General features: G+C 45.8%; 1 protein-coding gene across 9 annotated transcripts in view; it reads left to right on the forward strand.

Moving 5' to 3' along the window:
• POU2F2 (POU class 2 homeobox 2) overlaps nucleotides 1–16563 on the forward strand; it is a 105110-nt gene that overhangs the window by 69892 nt on the left and 18655 nt on the right. For all 9 annotated transcript variants that reach the window (XM_081922066.1, XM_081922069.1, XM_081922065.1 and 6 more), the window contains 4 exons: nucleotides 10575–10640; nucleotides 11985–12019; nucleotides 12143–12199; nucleotides 15892–16011. In XM_081922066.1, coding sequence (XP_081778192.1) covers nucleotides 10575–10640; nucleotides 11985–12019; nucleotides 12143–12199; nucleotides 15892–16011 — 278 coding nt within the window. The remainder of the gene's footprint in view (nucleotides 1–10574; nucleotides 10641–11984; nucleotides 12020–12142; nucleotides 12200–15891; nucleotides 16012–16563) is intronic.

Below are 16563 nucleotides of genomic sequence, written 5' to 3' on the forward strand. Positions count from 1 at the left end.
GCACAATTTGGAGTTCTTGCTCAGCAAACCTGCTTCCCCAAAGAAGCAGACTTTCTGTGGTAAGCAAAGTGGAAACCGTATGATGACATCCTCTTGACAATAAGGATGACAAAATCTGCCCATTTCGGCTTCTCATTTTTCCAGTCTTAAATGCAATTCTCCACATTTCCACATGAGCTTGCAACTTAAAGAAGAAGAAAAAAGTTCTCACAAAAACTCACCAGCATTTTAGTGTGAATTTTGCCTAATATATATATATGCATGCCTGTTTGTATGCAATTTTGCCTAACTCAGAGAACTGAATTCTGAAGATTGGCTGTGTTTTGGTTTGTGTATTGTTTTGGAAAGTACGTAAAGTATGTAAATTCATCTTTAAATAAGAACTGAATAGGATCCCACTCCCCCGCCCAATCCGTCTTTGAATCAGTGTCTCCTGCAAACAAATCAGAATGAATTCTCAATAAAAAGCCAGCATAGTCTAACCTCCTTGCAAATAGATCAGGATGATTGCTCAAGAAATAGATTGTTTGGAAGCAACATCTCTCTGCCTCTCTCCCCTTATCTTCTTCTCCAATTCTCTGTTTCTTTGTGTGTTTCTCTTCCTTTTTAAAAAAGACAGTAAGCAAAAGAGTTTTGGTGCCTGGGGTCTGACCAACTTTAGGTGAGGGTGCAGTAACTCACTTAGAATCATAGAATCATAGAGTTGGAAGAGACCACAAGGGCCATCAAGTCCAACCCCCTGCCAAGCAGGAAACACCATTAGAGCACTCCTGACATATGGTTGTCAAGCCTCTGCTTAAAGACCTCCAAAGAAGGAGACTCCACCACACTCCTTGGCAGCAAATTCCACTGTCGAACAGCTCTTGCTGTCAGGAAGTTCTTACTAATGTTTAGGTGGAATCTTCTTTCTTGTAGTTTGGATCCATTGCTCCGTGTCCGCTTCTCTGGAAAGAGAAGCGGACTTGTGGGTACCAACATCACCGGTTGACGACTAGCGCTGAAGCATCTTTGTATGTGGGATGGCTCAGTTGGTAGAGCATTAGACTCTTAATTTCAGGGTCACAGGTGGAGCCCCACATTGGGCAAAAGGATTCTTGCATTGCAGGGGGTTGGATTACATGACCCTTGTGGCCCCTTCCAGCGTTACAGTTCTAGGATTCTATGAATGCTACAGGTATTGGAGGCACTAGCTGCCTTCAGACAAGTCTGAGATGACTGTAAAGAACAGAATTGCCAGAGAATTTACTTCTGCTTTAAACCATACTCATGTAGCAGAAGAAGTTGTTGCTTCCGGGCCTCCTACCCTAACCCTTCCCACATCTTGCTGCTGAAAGAATGAGAAAGGAGGATGGAGGGCAAACAGAGGACTGACTGGGACAGGAGATGCAGCTGGACATACTTTCACTGCTGTTGTGTGGTTAAAAAGTAAAAGGTAGAATCTCTGGGTTGTAACCTGATAGCCATAGTGTAAAAATATATCTCAGATACAAACCACCCTGTTCATAAACAATATGTTTTCACACACACCTGTTACTCACTTCATGCACATAGATGCATCTCGCACGTGCACACATTACCACTTTTAGTGCTGCTGTTTCAGTTTGGTTGAGTGTCAGCGGTGTCCTAGGCCCTGTACAGAATTTGCAAGAAAAGTAAAAATTCAGGAAGAGAAGCCTTTGCAGTAGGACAGAGTTTTTGTTGTTGTTTGCAGATCACAACACATTTTTCCTGCGATCCATATATTATTTTTACATTTCTTGTTTACTGAATATATTGGTCGCTTTTTAACCAAGGCAAGCCAAAGCAACCTACAGTATATAAACAAACACATCCATGAAAACTGGCATAAAAAGACAAAGAAAAATCTAAAAGGCAGATCTATTTTTTTAAAAAAGCTAGATTATAACATCCCACCCACCAGGGGTGCCAACTTAAATAAAATATTGTGGGGGCCCAGGTAAGCCCCGCCCCGCAAAATTGATAGCATGATGCCGTATGCACACACAATTTGAATGGGAATGCCCATCAACTTTGTGGAGGCCCGGCCCCCTAAAATATTTTATTGTGGGGGCCAATGCCCCCACAACCCCCAGGAGTTGGGTCCTATGCCACCCACTCAAAGCTACAGAAAATTAAAAGCCAAAGGCCTGGGGGGAAATGTAATGTAATGTGATGTAATGATGGTCCCAGGCGAGCCACACCAGGGAGAGCATTCCACAAACAGGGAGCCACCACTGACAGGGCCCGTTCTCCTGTTGCTGCCCATGAAAGGCCTCAGAGGACAATTTCAGGGTCTGGGTTCATATGGGGAAGAGGCAGTCCTTGAGGTACTGGGGTCCTGAGCCATATAAGACTATAGGTCAAAAAAGCACTTTGAATTGGGCCTGGAAACTAATTGGCAGCCAGTGCAGTTGGGCCGGGATTGGTGTTATGTGCTCAGACTGTACTTCCCCAGTGAGAAAGACCTCTGCAGAACTACCTCCTTGTACATGCCACACAAGCGTCATTTCTCTTGTCTTTTCGGCACCTAATTTTTCAGCGCCTTCCTTTTTTCATAAGCCTTTTAAGCAAAGATTTTCAGATGGTAGATATACCTGATTTGAATTTCTATTAATTGTTTATGTTTTTTATTGTTAATTATTTTGAAATGTTTTCAAGGGAAGTAATTCATAAGCTGAATAAGTAATTGTAAATAAATAACAGAGAAACTGACATAAGTCTTACCCACTGTCAAAATATTTTAGGGCTGCCACATTTTCATCTTACTGGGCTCCTGCGTCTTTAGCATTTGTTAGTCCTTTGTAATATTTGATCCCAGAACTCCCTGACAGGCAGAAATTCAATAAAGAAGGGTTTTCCTATTCACATCAGAAAACGTGTTGCCATTTAAATTTTCTGTTTGTCACAGAAGTCGTGCTAGGAGTTTGGGGTGTGTGTGTGCACATACCAATTCCTGGTAGGGTTTGATCAACAAAATCTAATTCATTTGGGTTTAAGAATGGTACTTTAATTCCTTGCATTTGTAAATTGAATGAACGAGCCCATTGATGGGAAGGTGCATTTAATCTGAAAATATGGCTCTTCCATTTTTGGTTCTGAATTAACAACATTCAAAGAAGGTGAGTTTGGATGTCATGTTTGTGTATCTTGTGGGCGGCGGGGGGGGGACGTAACCCTTCAGCTTATTATTCTTTCTCAAAACCAACTTGCTTGCCTCTTACTCATACATACCTACTGCCTCCCCATTATCTTTGATCAGAGGTTATAGAAACTGCTGATTCTTTATCATTCTCACTATCGGTCGCCTTACTGTAGGTTGCTTGCAGCAATGAATTCCACTTATACTGATTATTCTGTGTACAGTGCTGCCACCTGTTCCTCCTGCAGTTCCTCCCCTGCCTCTAACAGCAGTTTGACACTCAGAAATGGAGTAGGTGAATTTTTGCCCATCATTTCATCAACACAGCAGGGAGAAAAGCTTCAGCCGTTTTATTTCTGCTTGTCATTGTCATTTTAAAAGGAGGCAAGCTAATTGTGAATATTCCTCAGTATCGTTTTGAACCTTCTTTAACTTCTGATGTTGCTTCACATCTACACCACCTCCTTCTAGATCTTGATTGTCATGAATCCCATGGAGATATCATGGAGGGGAATGGTTGGATTCTGAGGACGAATGGGTGGAGCTCGGGGAGTTGGAAATGGATGACCCTGGGGAGCGTGCTAGTGGAATGGGGAATGTGACATTGGGACCCTGAGATGTGCCTGAGCCTGAGGAGTAGGCCAGAAGTCTAGGGAGTGGAGAGCTGGATCCAGGGCAGGGTTGGCAGAGGACTGTTTCACCCCATGACATCAGATGCTCCTAGTCAGATCAAGCCAGTGTGAACCAGCCCATTTGCTTGCAGTGAGGACCAGGACAGTTTGATCCAACCCCTACAAGCCCAGACCTCACATCAAGACTGGTGACCAATAATTGCACGGCAACAACTAGGACAACTTCATTGCAACCATGGTCAAGTCCTTCCAGCAGCCTTAGAAGGAGACACCCACACGTTGGCTTCAAAATCAGAGGCGTGGGTGAGAATCAGTGGGTGATTACACCAGTGTGTTTAGACTATAGGCCCAGGACTGGAATTGAAATGACAAGGTGTATATGCTGCAGTACCAGTTGGGGATAAATGACGAGATCCTTGGTGAGTTGGGGCAAACAGCTCTGCCTGGCATCTGATCAGCCCTCATTCAGCTGTGTGGTAGACCTGAAGGTTGCCTGGAGTTCCAGTACCGTGCTCCGGCACACATTTCCCATTGTAGTGTGTGAGCATGATAGGTTTCAGGGGAGGAACCTATGCAGATTGGATTAGCATGTTCCCGGTTGATGAAGGATGAGAAGACAGGAAGGTAAAAGAAGTGTGTGTGCCTCTGTTGTGGGAAGGTGAGGCACTGTGCCATGTTGTGTTCAGCCAAGCCGGTTGTCAAGACTCTGGTACTAGAAAACTCAAAATCCTAACTCGTATAGAGGTCTGGGAGCTGGGACAAAAGAAGGAATGTGGACCTCCCCAGAAGGCCCCTGAAGCTCCACCACCACTCAAATCAACCATCACCTTGCCTACTGTCTTGCTCACCCCTTTGGGGAAAGGGGTGCCTACTTGAGTCATGATAGACTCAGGACCCTCTAGCAATTTCCTGGATTGGGACATTGCCAATCAGCAGGGCATTGGTTCATGCGAGCTCAGTGAGTCACTCTTCATGGAGGCCATTGACAGTAGAGCAATGGTGCCTGGCACAATCATGCGGGCGACTGCACCTGCTACTCCTGAAGTTGCTGGACCCCCAAGAAGAGCTGACATATTACCTGGCAACCCCACCATGCTTTCCCATTATGCTGGGGGCTGCCCTGGTGCACTCACCACAACTTGTGCATCTCGTGGGGGCAGCGGTCCCTGGCATTTTCACTTCTATCAGCAGTACTACAAGAAAACAGGACGTGTTGGCTGCAGCCACTGTGCTTTCTTCCCCTGAAAACACCCTGCCCCCTTTCACAGCAAACAAGGACAAACTCCCAGCCAAGTATGCCATCTTTCAGGATGTGTCCTGCAAGAAAGAGGCTGGCAAGTTACCACCACACTGTCCCTACACTGTGTCTATGGTACCGCAGCACCCCCATCGCCACCGAGATGGACCCAGGAAAGGCATAGTGTGGTTTGACCCAGCAGCCACCTTGAACCAAGAAGGGTTTTCAGCATCTCATGGGGTTCACAAATAACTCCTGGAAGTTCATTGTCTCCTTCCTTCACTGTGCCATTGACCAACTGCCTCAAAGGTGGGAAATCCTTTCAGTGGACCGAGAAGGCTCAAGAGGGGTTTTAATGGTTGAAGACAATGCCTCTGATGTGCCTATTGGGGTAGTGTTGTTGTAGACCAACCAAGGAGAAGGAGTTGGTTCTGTGCGCATACGATTCTCGGAAACTGACTCCTCCCAAGCAGACCTACTCCAAATGGAAGAAATGAGGAAAGTGCACTGGAATATGTTGGACAACGCTCACTTGATGAAACGTCATCTGATCTCCCCACAACCAAATCATGATGAGTACTTATTAAATAGCCAACATGGTCTAATCTTTCTGCAAACAAAGCAGCCTAGATGCCCATTGAAAAGGTTGCCTGGAAGCGACCAATAACATTGGTATCATACCTACTAATAGTGAACTCATGAGTGCCATTCCCTAGGAAGCCAAAACAGCAATAAGGCAGGTATTGACCAGCTTGGAGGCATCTTGTGCTTTGCAAAAGTAGTTTTTTGTGGGGAGAGACCCCAGAACAGCACGATCGGTAGTTACAGAATTTTGAACGTCCACTGGAGTGGGGATGAAATCAAGTATCCGGGAAAATGGCATGACTGGCTGGAACCCTGAACCAAGAGCATTCAGCTCTGCAACATTTTATTGCATGTCCCACCCAGAATGCTTTGCTTATTTCTCTCAGCATGGGGCTAATTGAAGGGTGCTGGAAGTCAGAGCAGGAAGGAGAGTTTGGGGAATTTTGGCTGTGTTTTTGACCCCATCCGCACTGTACATTTAAAGCAGTATCATACCACTTTAAACAATCATGGCTTCCCCCAAAGAACCCTGGGAACTATAGTTTGTTAAGGGTGCTAAGAATTGTTAGGAGACCTCTATTGTACTCACAGAACTACATTCTCCAGATTTCCCTGGGAACATGGATTGATTGTTGAACCACTCTGGGAATGGTATCTCTGTGAGAGGAATAGGAGTCTGTTTGTTAGTCCCCTCACAGTGCTACAATTTCCAGAGTGGTTTAACAGTCTACTCCTCCTCACAGGGAATTCTGGGAACTGTCATTCCATGAGTGAAATTGAGGTTTCCTAACAACTCTCAGTACCCTTAACAAACTACTTTTGCCAGAATTCTTAAGGGGAAGCCATGATCGCTTAAAGTGCTTAAACCGTATGGTGTGAATGTGGCAGATGCCTGCAGCTGGTTCGACTCAGCGGCCAACATCTGGAGGGCTACAGAGCCCCCAGCCCTACACACATGAGTGCGCAGGGCCAGCCCACTCATGAGGCAGAGTGAAGCAACCGCCTCAGGTGGCAGAATACTGCTGGACGGCACTCCCACAAGGTTGCATGGCAACTGCAGTGGCAGCTTCTGGTGAGATTATATAGTAGTTTATTATTTATACCGCGTCCATCTGGCTGGGTTTCCCCAGCCACTGTGGGCGCCTTCCAACAAAACACTAAAATACAATAACCTATTAAACATTAAAAGCTTCCCTAAACAGGGCTGCCTTCAGATATCTTCTAAAAGTTTGGTAGTTATTGTTCTCTTTGACATCTGGTGGGAGGGCGTTCCACAGGACGGGCGCCACAACCAAGAAGGCCCTCTGCCTGTTTCCTGTAACTTGGCTTCTTGCAGCAAGGGAACCGCCAGAAGGCCCTTGGTGCCGGACCTCAGATTTCATGTTTTCCAACGCATGCATGGCAAAAATTCTCCTTTCTGGTGGAGTTAGGCGATCACACTAACCCGGGTGAGAGAGATCTTGCCTCAGAGTAGTTTGCCTGTTGGCACGAACTCTCTATGCTACACTGCCTGGCTGCAAGAGGAATCCTTGCCCTCCTCTACCATCCCCACAGCTCCCCCCCAGATTTCTGATCAGGTGCAGAATACGGTGCTGCACGTTGCCTAGAGGATGTGTTTTATGAGGTGACTAATATAACTAATAAATAAACAAGCGTAGTAAAATTCTCCTCAGCCTTTGACAGGATGATGCAGGGCACCGATACAGATGACCAAACTGCACCCTGGGAAACGTATAACCGTTTGTATATCGACTTGTCAGGAGAATTTTTGCCACACGGAAGGTAGCAAAATGGTTGCCTGTGATGGACTTAATGTGCAAGCTACCGCTGTTACACATGCACTTCGGCTACAATTTGGTGGATGTTATTCATTTAATGAGAGGACCCAACTCAGGGGGTGGCCCCACTTTTTCTTGGACTCTCCACCCATCAGCTGCCCCCCACATCGCAGGCTGAGGTCTAGCCTAACTCAACAGGGCTTCCTTATTAGAGTGTGACTCATTAAGCATATGCAAATCAGACTGGAACAGCCGGTGATAAGGCTCCAGTCTTGGGGTGGGAAACGGAAAAGACAGCTTAAGAGGAAGGCAACTCTCTACGCCCCCATCCCTGTCCTGCACTGCAGGGCTGGTCCAGGTAGGAGCTGGAGGGCCAGGAAAGGGCAAAAGAGACCCTGGAAGCAAGGAGGGCGTTCCTTTTTTAAAATTGCTTTGGGTGAGGCAGCTTTTAGGCCAGACTGGAGCGAGAAAAGCAGTGTAAAACCTGCTCACTAAAGCTTTCCATTGTGAATGGTGGGGGTGGAGGGAGAGTTGACTTCAATCACTTTCAGTTATCATAGTATGTAGGCCCAGCCGTGCCCAAAATGGTTACAGTTGTGTTCCTCAGTTGGGGCTGGTTGTTATTAAAAAAGAAATTTCCCCCACTTCAAGCTAAGCTACGTGCAGTTCTAGCACGGGACCAAAAGTGCCCAGAGTGGGGAAGTCCACCCTCTGACTCTCCCCAGTTGCATCCAAATCACACCTTCCCCTCCCAGGTACCTCGCAGTGTTGTGTGTGCCTTGTTTGACTGCATCTACTGGCAGTACGTTCACTAAGGGCAGGATTAGGTCATTTGATTTGTGGGGATCTTGGGGACCAGGAACTGAAATGGATGACTTTGTGGTTTTAACAATCAATGGAAGTTTTGTTTTGTTATTTCTATTCCTATTCCCTTCTTCTCAACTTCGTAAAGCTGGGCGAGTGGTTGCCTAGGCCCTCCTCTTGCAAGGTTTCACTTTCTGATCTGAGCTGCTGGGGTCTCCCCAAACATATTGAGCCTTTCCAAAGAGTGTTCTATAGAATCGATTTTCGTAGTGCTAAAGTCACACAAACTAGGGTCTAGCATCTGTGGTGCAATATCTTACTCCTTTGTAGTGTAGCTTGGGAGGTGGTGGGAAGGAGAGGATGTAGCGTATGTTGGAAAGCAAAAGTATGCCTCTTTTTATTTATTTTGTGCACATGATCCATGTTAGAAAAAAAGCAACCTTTAGCTCTCATCTTTGCACCTTCTGCCATGCCATGCTATTTGGACCCAGTTATGTATAAATAGGGGTATGGGAAAGCAGAGAAGGAGTCAAGTTTGTTGGTGATGCCAAATTATTTAGGAGAATCAAAAAATTCAACAGAACTAAATGAAAAACATGATGGCAGTAAGATTGCAAAATGAGATAACAACAACAACAACAACAATAATAATAATAAATACCCTGCCCATCTGGCTGGGTTTCCCCAACCACTCTGAGCAGCTTCCAGCAATAGATAAAAACATAATAAAATGTCAAGCATTAAAAACTTCCTGAAACAGGGCTGCCTTCAGATGTCTTCTAGAAGTTGTGTAGCTCCTTATCTCCTTGACATCTGATGGGAGGGCGTTCCACAGGGCGGGTGCCACTGCCGAGAAGGCCCTCTGCCTGGTTCCCTGTAGCTTCACTTCTTGTGGGAGGGAACTGTCAGAAGACCCTCGGAGCTGAACCTCAGTGTCCAGGCTGAATGATGGGGGGACCACCACTGGAAGGGAGGGTAAGTCGCCTTTAGGGTCCTGGTCTTCTCATGGATATTCCAGGTTCCTCCTCTGAATTTTCCGCTTCCATTAAAAAGAGAAAGAAACTATTGTTTTTACTAGGATAACTAGGAAAAACATTCAAGCAGTGTTCTGTCCTCTTGCTCAACAAAAAGTAAACTGCTTTTCAGTGTTGGCCACTGAAATGTCTTTCCATTATATTGGTCAAGATATAGTAAGACAGAGATGGGAATCTGCCATAAGTTATTAGACTACATTTTCCATCAGCCTTAGCCAGCAGGGCCAATGGTCAGCAGGGCCGGAGGCTACAGCGGCCACTGCCAATGTGCACCCATGGCATGCCACCTCCAGTTGCCCACAGGGCACACACTGCTGCTGGGTGACCTCTTCCTCCTCCTGTTCCTCTGCCACTGTGACTGTGTCCTCCCCACTGTTGCATCTCCTCTTACACCGCCTGGAGGCAGCCTGGGGAAGCTCTGGTTTGCTTGGCTGGCAGGTGGTCTGCTGTGCAGGCTGTGGAGAGGTGGGGATAGATGAGGGACTGTGGTGACTGGCAGAATCCGAGACCTGGGAGAAGAACTGGTGGAGGAGGATTGGAAGAAATTTAAGGACTATTTACAAAAACATTATAAATTGTATGAATGTTAAGAAAGATGTAAGATTTGCAATAACATGGTACCAACAAACTAGCCAAAAGGAATAAGAATTTAAATGCCATTAAAAGAAAAGACAAACTTTGGATAAATATCACGTTAAAAATAAGACTCTAGAATTATGGTTTAAACTTTCTAAAGTTTGAGATTTAATATTGGAAAATTGTACTATTAGAATTGAAACAAGTCAATAATTTGCTGGTAAAATTTGTGAGTTTAGAATGCAGGAACGAGAGTCGTGAGGAAGTCCAAGGAGGAGAATGAACTGTGGATATTGGAAAACTATATGTTACTTTGTATGCTTTTTATTGTTGAAAACTTTTAATAAATATTATTATAAAAAAAAAGATGAGGGACTGTGGTGGTGGGGCATGGTCACAGTGGCGGAGGAGCAGGTGCCAAGCACTGGGCAGTAGATGCCCAGCGCTGATGAAGATCAGGAGGGGGCAGAGGAGGGGGGGGATAGCTCCAGGGATTTGCCTCAAGCAGCAGAATGACCTGGGCTGGCCTTAATGGTCAGGGATGATGGGTGATGGAGTCCACTAACGCAGGAGAGCCACAGATTGCCCATCCCTGATCCAACTAGGCATATATTTTCAAATTCTATGTAATGTAAATGTTACTGTATTGATATTTAAATGCTTTAGATTAGTATTTAGGTTCTGGGTGTTCTGCTCTGATTCCTCCACCCCTGCCGCTTGGTGTACTGTCACAATCTGATGTAGCGCTCACCCCCATTTTCCTTCCACCCTCTTTTCTTTCTCTCATAGAAGTAAGAATGTCTAAGCCCCTGGAGCTGGAGAAGGCGCGGCTGGAGCTGCAAGAGGAGCACACAGGTAGCAGTGCCTGGAGGGAAGGGATGGGGATTTGGTCGTTCATTATAATTTTTATGAACTAGCAAAATATCTGTCATTATGAGCTTTGAAAAGTGGGTGAGGGGTGGGAGACTACTGTGATGTGCACAGTGATCTCTAGAGTGATCTCACCTCAGTACAGACTTCTGTGCTCCCCTGTCACCCAACAATGGTGCCCCAAAGCCATTTTCCTTTGTCCCATAACCCCACAGTTGCAGGGAGACCATGCCTCAGCTTTCATTTGCATTGCTCTGTCCTGAGTTCCATTCTTTGGTCCTACTGGAATGTGTCAAACCAACAAGCTTAGGAACTAGCCTTCATATAATATATGAAACACGTGTTTTGTGATATGTACACTTCTTGTTTATTTTGTAAACTGCCCTGAGGTGATCATCTCCTCCTCCTCCTCCTCCTTACTGTTATTGTAAAACAAATCCTCCTAATGTTTTGCATTTTAAAAAGTTTTTCAGACCCAGTAAATTAGACTAAGCAATAAAAATGCAACTAAGATAACATACGATTTGCACTAGCAAGTTTTTGAATGAGTCTTAGTGAAGCAAATTTGGGGGAGAGGGGCAAAGTTAGGCATGATGAAAAATGGTCATGTGGGGTGTCTGGGGGCTGAGAAGAGAAGCAGTGAGAAGTCCTGAAAGCGATTGTTTTAGGTGAGCAGACGGAATGAAGCAGAGAATAAATGGTAGAAGGAAGGCTGGGTGGGAAGAAGCAGCCAATGTTTGGTACATGGCCGTGCCACTTAACTGTTTGTAGAAAGAAGGGAAAGCACCAAATATCAGACAAAAAGTGGAGAGACCTCAGAGGTTTGCCTACCTCTATAAACATACTACATGTACAATCCATTAAACATTCAGAAAAAAGTGTGTGTTTTTAGAATTTACTGTAATATAGAAATGAATGCAGATATTACATACAAAACCACCTAGCCTTTATATTATAACAACTCATTTCAAAAATGTAATTAAGTCCCTTTCTTTAAAACCATACCAGCATTGTCCAAAACGCCAGAATTATAGTGTGGTTTGCATATATATCTTGATTTTAGAGTGATCCTACACTTGGGCATGTGTGTTCATGCACGTACAGTACCATAAGAACCCTCATAGCCATGACTGAAATCCTGCAAGTGACAGAGAAAGGCACAGGACCTGTGGGGAGAGGAGGAGAAGAAACAGGCATGGCAGGCTTGATGTGGCCTATGGGACTCCTATTTGGGAATGTAGGTCTTGGGAGGAGGGTTCAAGGAATGGGGATTATTGAAGCGATGGCTTTGAATGGAAGCTTTATGACAATTATCTCCTTTGCTTTCAGATACAGAAAGAAATGGACCTGACACAAACCACCAGGTGAGAAAAGGTGGCCAGAAGCTGAAGGTTTAAAGTAGTGGCACAAATGTTGTTGTGGCAGACAAGGGGCATGTTCTTAGTCTGTCCATGCTGACTTCCTTTTTCTCTCTTTGTCCCTTGCAGACCCAGCAGAGCAAACCTTCCCCGTTCTCCCCATCCCCAACCAGCACCGGCACCAAGGTAAGTGGCATCCTGTGCTGGTCCAGGGGGGAGGTTACCGTGGGGCGAGGTCCAGGACCTGAGTTGAGGGTCAGCAGACAGTCCTCCACGGGCGAAGCGGGGTCCACAGCGAGAAGCCGGGCAAGGACAGGAACTCTGGAGGAACAGGACTGGATGCTGGCCAAAACAGCTCTTCGATGACGTTGCTCCCACAACCTGGGACCGGGCTGACTGGCCTTTATCTTCTCTGAGGCCAGGGGTGGTCCTGGCCCCCAGGAGACCCGCCTCTCCTGGCCTTAAGGCGAGCACTCCTCCTGGGAGAAACCAGTTCCCTTCGCCTCTCTGCCCTGAGCCTCTGCAGTTCAGGAGAGGCTGAAGGGTTACTGGACCCAGGGGGAGACTCACCTGTAGGCACTGAGTCCTCAACCACCTCCGGAGCCAGAGTGTATTCACCTGGTGCCTGCTCCTGAGGATCCGGCCCAGGTGCAGGCGCTTCAGAATCAAGGCCCTGCCCCAGTTCAGCCGGCCCTGGAGGCGGGGACTCCTGTGCAGGCTGGGATTCCTCCGGTTCAGCCTCTGAATCGGATTCCCAGGCCATCACACATCCTCTAGCCAACCCACTTGCAGCTTCCTCTAGCACCACTGCAGGGGACAATGTTTCTCTGCCAGTTCTCACCATACTCAAAAGGGAAGACAGTTTCCCATACATGCTTGTAATGACAGTGGTCTCTACCAGTAGGGACCACCTTCCAACAGTTTGCAGGGCTGCTTTTTTATGCTTCTTTGTGCTCCCCGGTATGGGGAACAAGGTTAAGTGTCCTCTAGATACCATCTATGGGGAATAAAAATGTCACCTCTCATCTGCAACCACCATAGCCAAGTCTAGGAGAATGGAGGTCAGAGAGGGAAGAAATCAGGTTGCAGGTTATAATATTAATGAGGAAATAGGAATCCAATTTCGCAGTGCCTCTGACTGGGGAACCTCTGAACTTTGGCACCCAAGCCACACTACCACTTCACAAGGAGGAAAGATTTGCTTGTTTTGTGAATGGATGTCTGTGTGTATGAAAAAATGTATATATATTAATAAATATATCAATATATATATATATATATATATATATATATATATATATATATATATATATATTAATAGGTAAAAATAAAGGTAAAATATGTTAATAGTTAATAGGTGTGTTAATAGTTGTACGTGTGTATGTTCTGGAGTGTGGACTCCAGCAGTTTCTAATGGAGGTAGTGTGGACCTTGGCTCTGTGTCCTGCAATAATGCTTTATCATATCACATGTGAAATAATAATAATAACATGGGTCAGTGGAAGCATTTGGGTGAAAAGGGAGGCTGAGGTACCTAGCTATGTTCACTAGCAGCTGCCACCAGAGGGAGCACCGCATCAATTTGCAGTGCCCTTCGTGAAGAGGGTAGCCGCATTCTGATCTTCACAGTGGTTTGGGAGGTGCAAATCAAGCCAGCTTGTATCAGAATTCAGAAAGAACAAATTCCTGAAGTATCCCTATTTATTATGATAGAGGTGTATAAAATTATGCATGGTATGAAGAGAGTGGGTAAGAAACTCACCCCCCCATCATAATACTAGGACCTAGGGCCATCCAATAAAGCTACATGTTGGAAGTTTCAGGACAGACAAAAGGAAGTACTTTTTTTTCACACAGCATGTATTTAAACCATGCAATTCACTACCAAAGATGTGATGGCTTCAAACTTAGCTGGCTTGAAAATAGGATTAGACAGATTCATAGAGGATAAGGCTATCAGCAGTGGCGGAGCTTGCTGCTCCGGCACCTGAAGCAGGGCATATGCTGGGCGGGGCTAGCCGCCTGCAGGGGCAGGGCTAGCTGCCAGGAGCGCTAAGGAGTCTCGGGGGGGGGGGAGGTGCTCTGGCGGCGGGAGCCTTTCATGATTAATACACTGATAAGTTTAGGCAATAGGTTTATTAGAATTTGGAAAGGACAGGAAGTCAAGTTTACATTTCATTCTCCTCCTCAGTGCTCCTTCTTGATTCTCTGAAGACCAGTGGTCCAGAGGGCTGTTTAAATGCCTTTTTACAAAAAGGATTTCCGAATGGCCTGTGCTGTGCTTTGAAATCCCAATAAGTGGGGCTGCAAAGGGTAACATGACCTGCCACCCATCTGTCAAATTTTGTCCAGCAGGGTTGGAGAGACAAGGATCCGACCCACTCGCCAGAAAACGTTCTCCACCTCTGTTTATCAGTGTGTTTATCTGTCTTAGCTGACCACTGTTTCCTCCAGATCTCCTGTGGTTCTCTAAATGCTGTACTGCAACTCCCATCATTCCATGCTAATAGGAGTTGGAATCCAAAGACATCTGTGGGCCACAGGTTCCCCATCCCTACCCCAGAACCAGCTATGGTGGCTGTAGATGAGTGAATTCTAAGGAAAAGTATCATTTCTGCAGTGCCATGAAGTATTATTTACTACATTTCTATTCCAGTCTTCATTTGTAAAGCAACTTACAGGTCCCTCAGGCTAGTCCTCCCATCGGGTCAATGACCTACCGGTACCTACTTAGCTTTAAAACTCTGGTTTTTTTTTACAGCCCCTCTATATTTTCTGGTTAAACAAAGGTTAATGTGTTTTGAAGCACAACAGAAACCTGCAAAACCCACTTTGTCCCAGGACTGGAATCATGAAGTACCGTATTTTTTGCTCTATAAGACTCACTTTTTCCCTCCTAAAAAGTAAGGGGAAATGTGTGTGCGTCTTATGGAGCGAATGCAGGCTGCGCAGCTATCCCAGAAGCCAGAACAGTGAGAGGGATCGCTGCTTTCACTGTGCAGTGATCCCTCTTGCTGTTCTGGCTTCTGGGATTCAGAATATTTTTTTCTTGTTTTCCTCCTCCAAAAACTAGGTGCGTCTTATGGTCTGGGGCATCTTATAGAGCGAAAAATACGGTATTCCCCCCTCCCCCAGTTGATTGATTTCTGAGTAACTGAAAAAACTTATTTTTTATTTTTCTGGTATAATATATAGCTGAGTGGAAGGTTGGGTGGGTCAGAACCGTGGGCAGCTTTGTACTTTTGTAATCAGTGTGGTAGAGACTCATGAATCAAGTTTGGTTTTGCGGGGGAATTCCCTGTGCCTCAGGCCCAGCAGCAAAACAGGAAGCCAACCTAGCAGTGAGTCAGAGAGATAGCATCAACTTCCAGTTGTTGGGATTTTGGTGCTTGTGTTGCTCTTTGTCCCTTTAGCAAGTCGCTTGCAGCAGCAGAGTGAATTAAACACGTGCAGCATAATGTATTCAAGTTGCAGAATTTTTTTGTTTTCCTTGGTGTTGCTTAGCATCACCCAGCACCCTGGACAATGTTCCTCAGTTCCATTGGGCCATCATCCTCTCCCTTCAGTGACACAGATAGGACTCCGTATTTTCAATGGTAGCCTTAAAACCCGATCCTTTTGCGCTGCCCTGTGAGAGCTACCTATTGCCATAGCTCTGCTTAAGCGCATCTTCCAGGCTGGTAGCTCGGATGTTAGGGAAGGGGAGATTAGGGGCACAGGAGAGGGGGTCAGGAAGCATGGAAGGAGAAGGAGGACAGCATCAAATTTGTGTCTCAAACAAGCAATGTTGAGCTGCAACAGGAGCGGAAGGATGTCTGTCATACACAGCTGGAGAGAGAGTCGTAGTGATTCTCTTTCATCTTGTTTTCTCCCTCCAGATCAAAGCTGAAGACCCAACAGAAATTCCTCCAGCTCCAGCCCCAGTCCAGGCTCCCCCAGCTCAGCAGCCACACCTGCCCCAGGCCCAGCTTATGTTAGCTGGCAGCCAGCTGGCTGGGGTAAGTGGAAGGTCCTGTGGCCAGACATAGATTACGGAGTTTGGCTTAAGTGGCCCAGGGGGTGGCAGGGAGGTGGATACAAACAAAGGGCTGTTTCCATGACCAGTTTTCTAACAACTGAAAGTACTGAACTCAAGAAGCATTGAGCCAACGTTCATTATGTAAAAAGCATGGTTATTATTTGATGGGAAGCTTCTCTCTTTCCATAAAGTTGTTTCATAGATTATGTAGTAACAAATCCAGGTTTGTAAGTATACAGAACAGAGAGAGAGTGTGTGTGTCTTCTGACAAGCACACTGTATGTGTTTATTATTTAGGTGTGCACTTGGAAAAAATAGTTAAAGAATTCATGTACTAAAAGGCCTGTGGTATCAGTTAATGATTCAAAATAGTTTAAGGGAAATAGAGGGTTGATAGGAAGATGGTAGCTGGGCAGGCATGGCTCCCTGGCACTCTGGGGTGGACACTGAAGGATGATAAAAAGGAAATGATGATTTTGAAATCTCATCCTTCTCCTCTCCTCTGAATGTGGTAGGTAGAGGCCTGGGGAAG

The sequence above is a fragment of the Podarcis melisellensis genome, assembly GCF_964234715.1.
Source record: "Podarcis melisellensis genome assembly, chromosome: 8".
NCBI lineage: Eukaryota > Metazoa > Chordata > Lepidosauria > Squamata > Lacertidae > Podarcis > Podarcis melisellensis.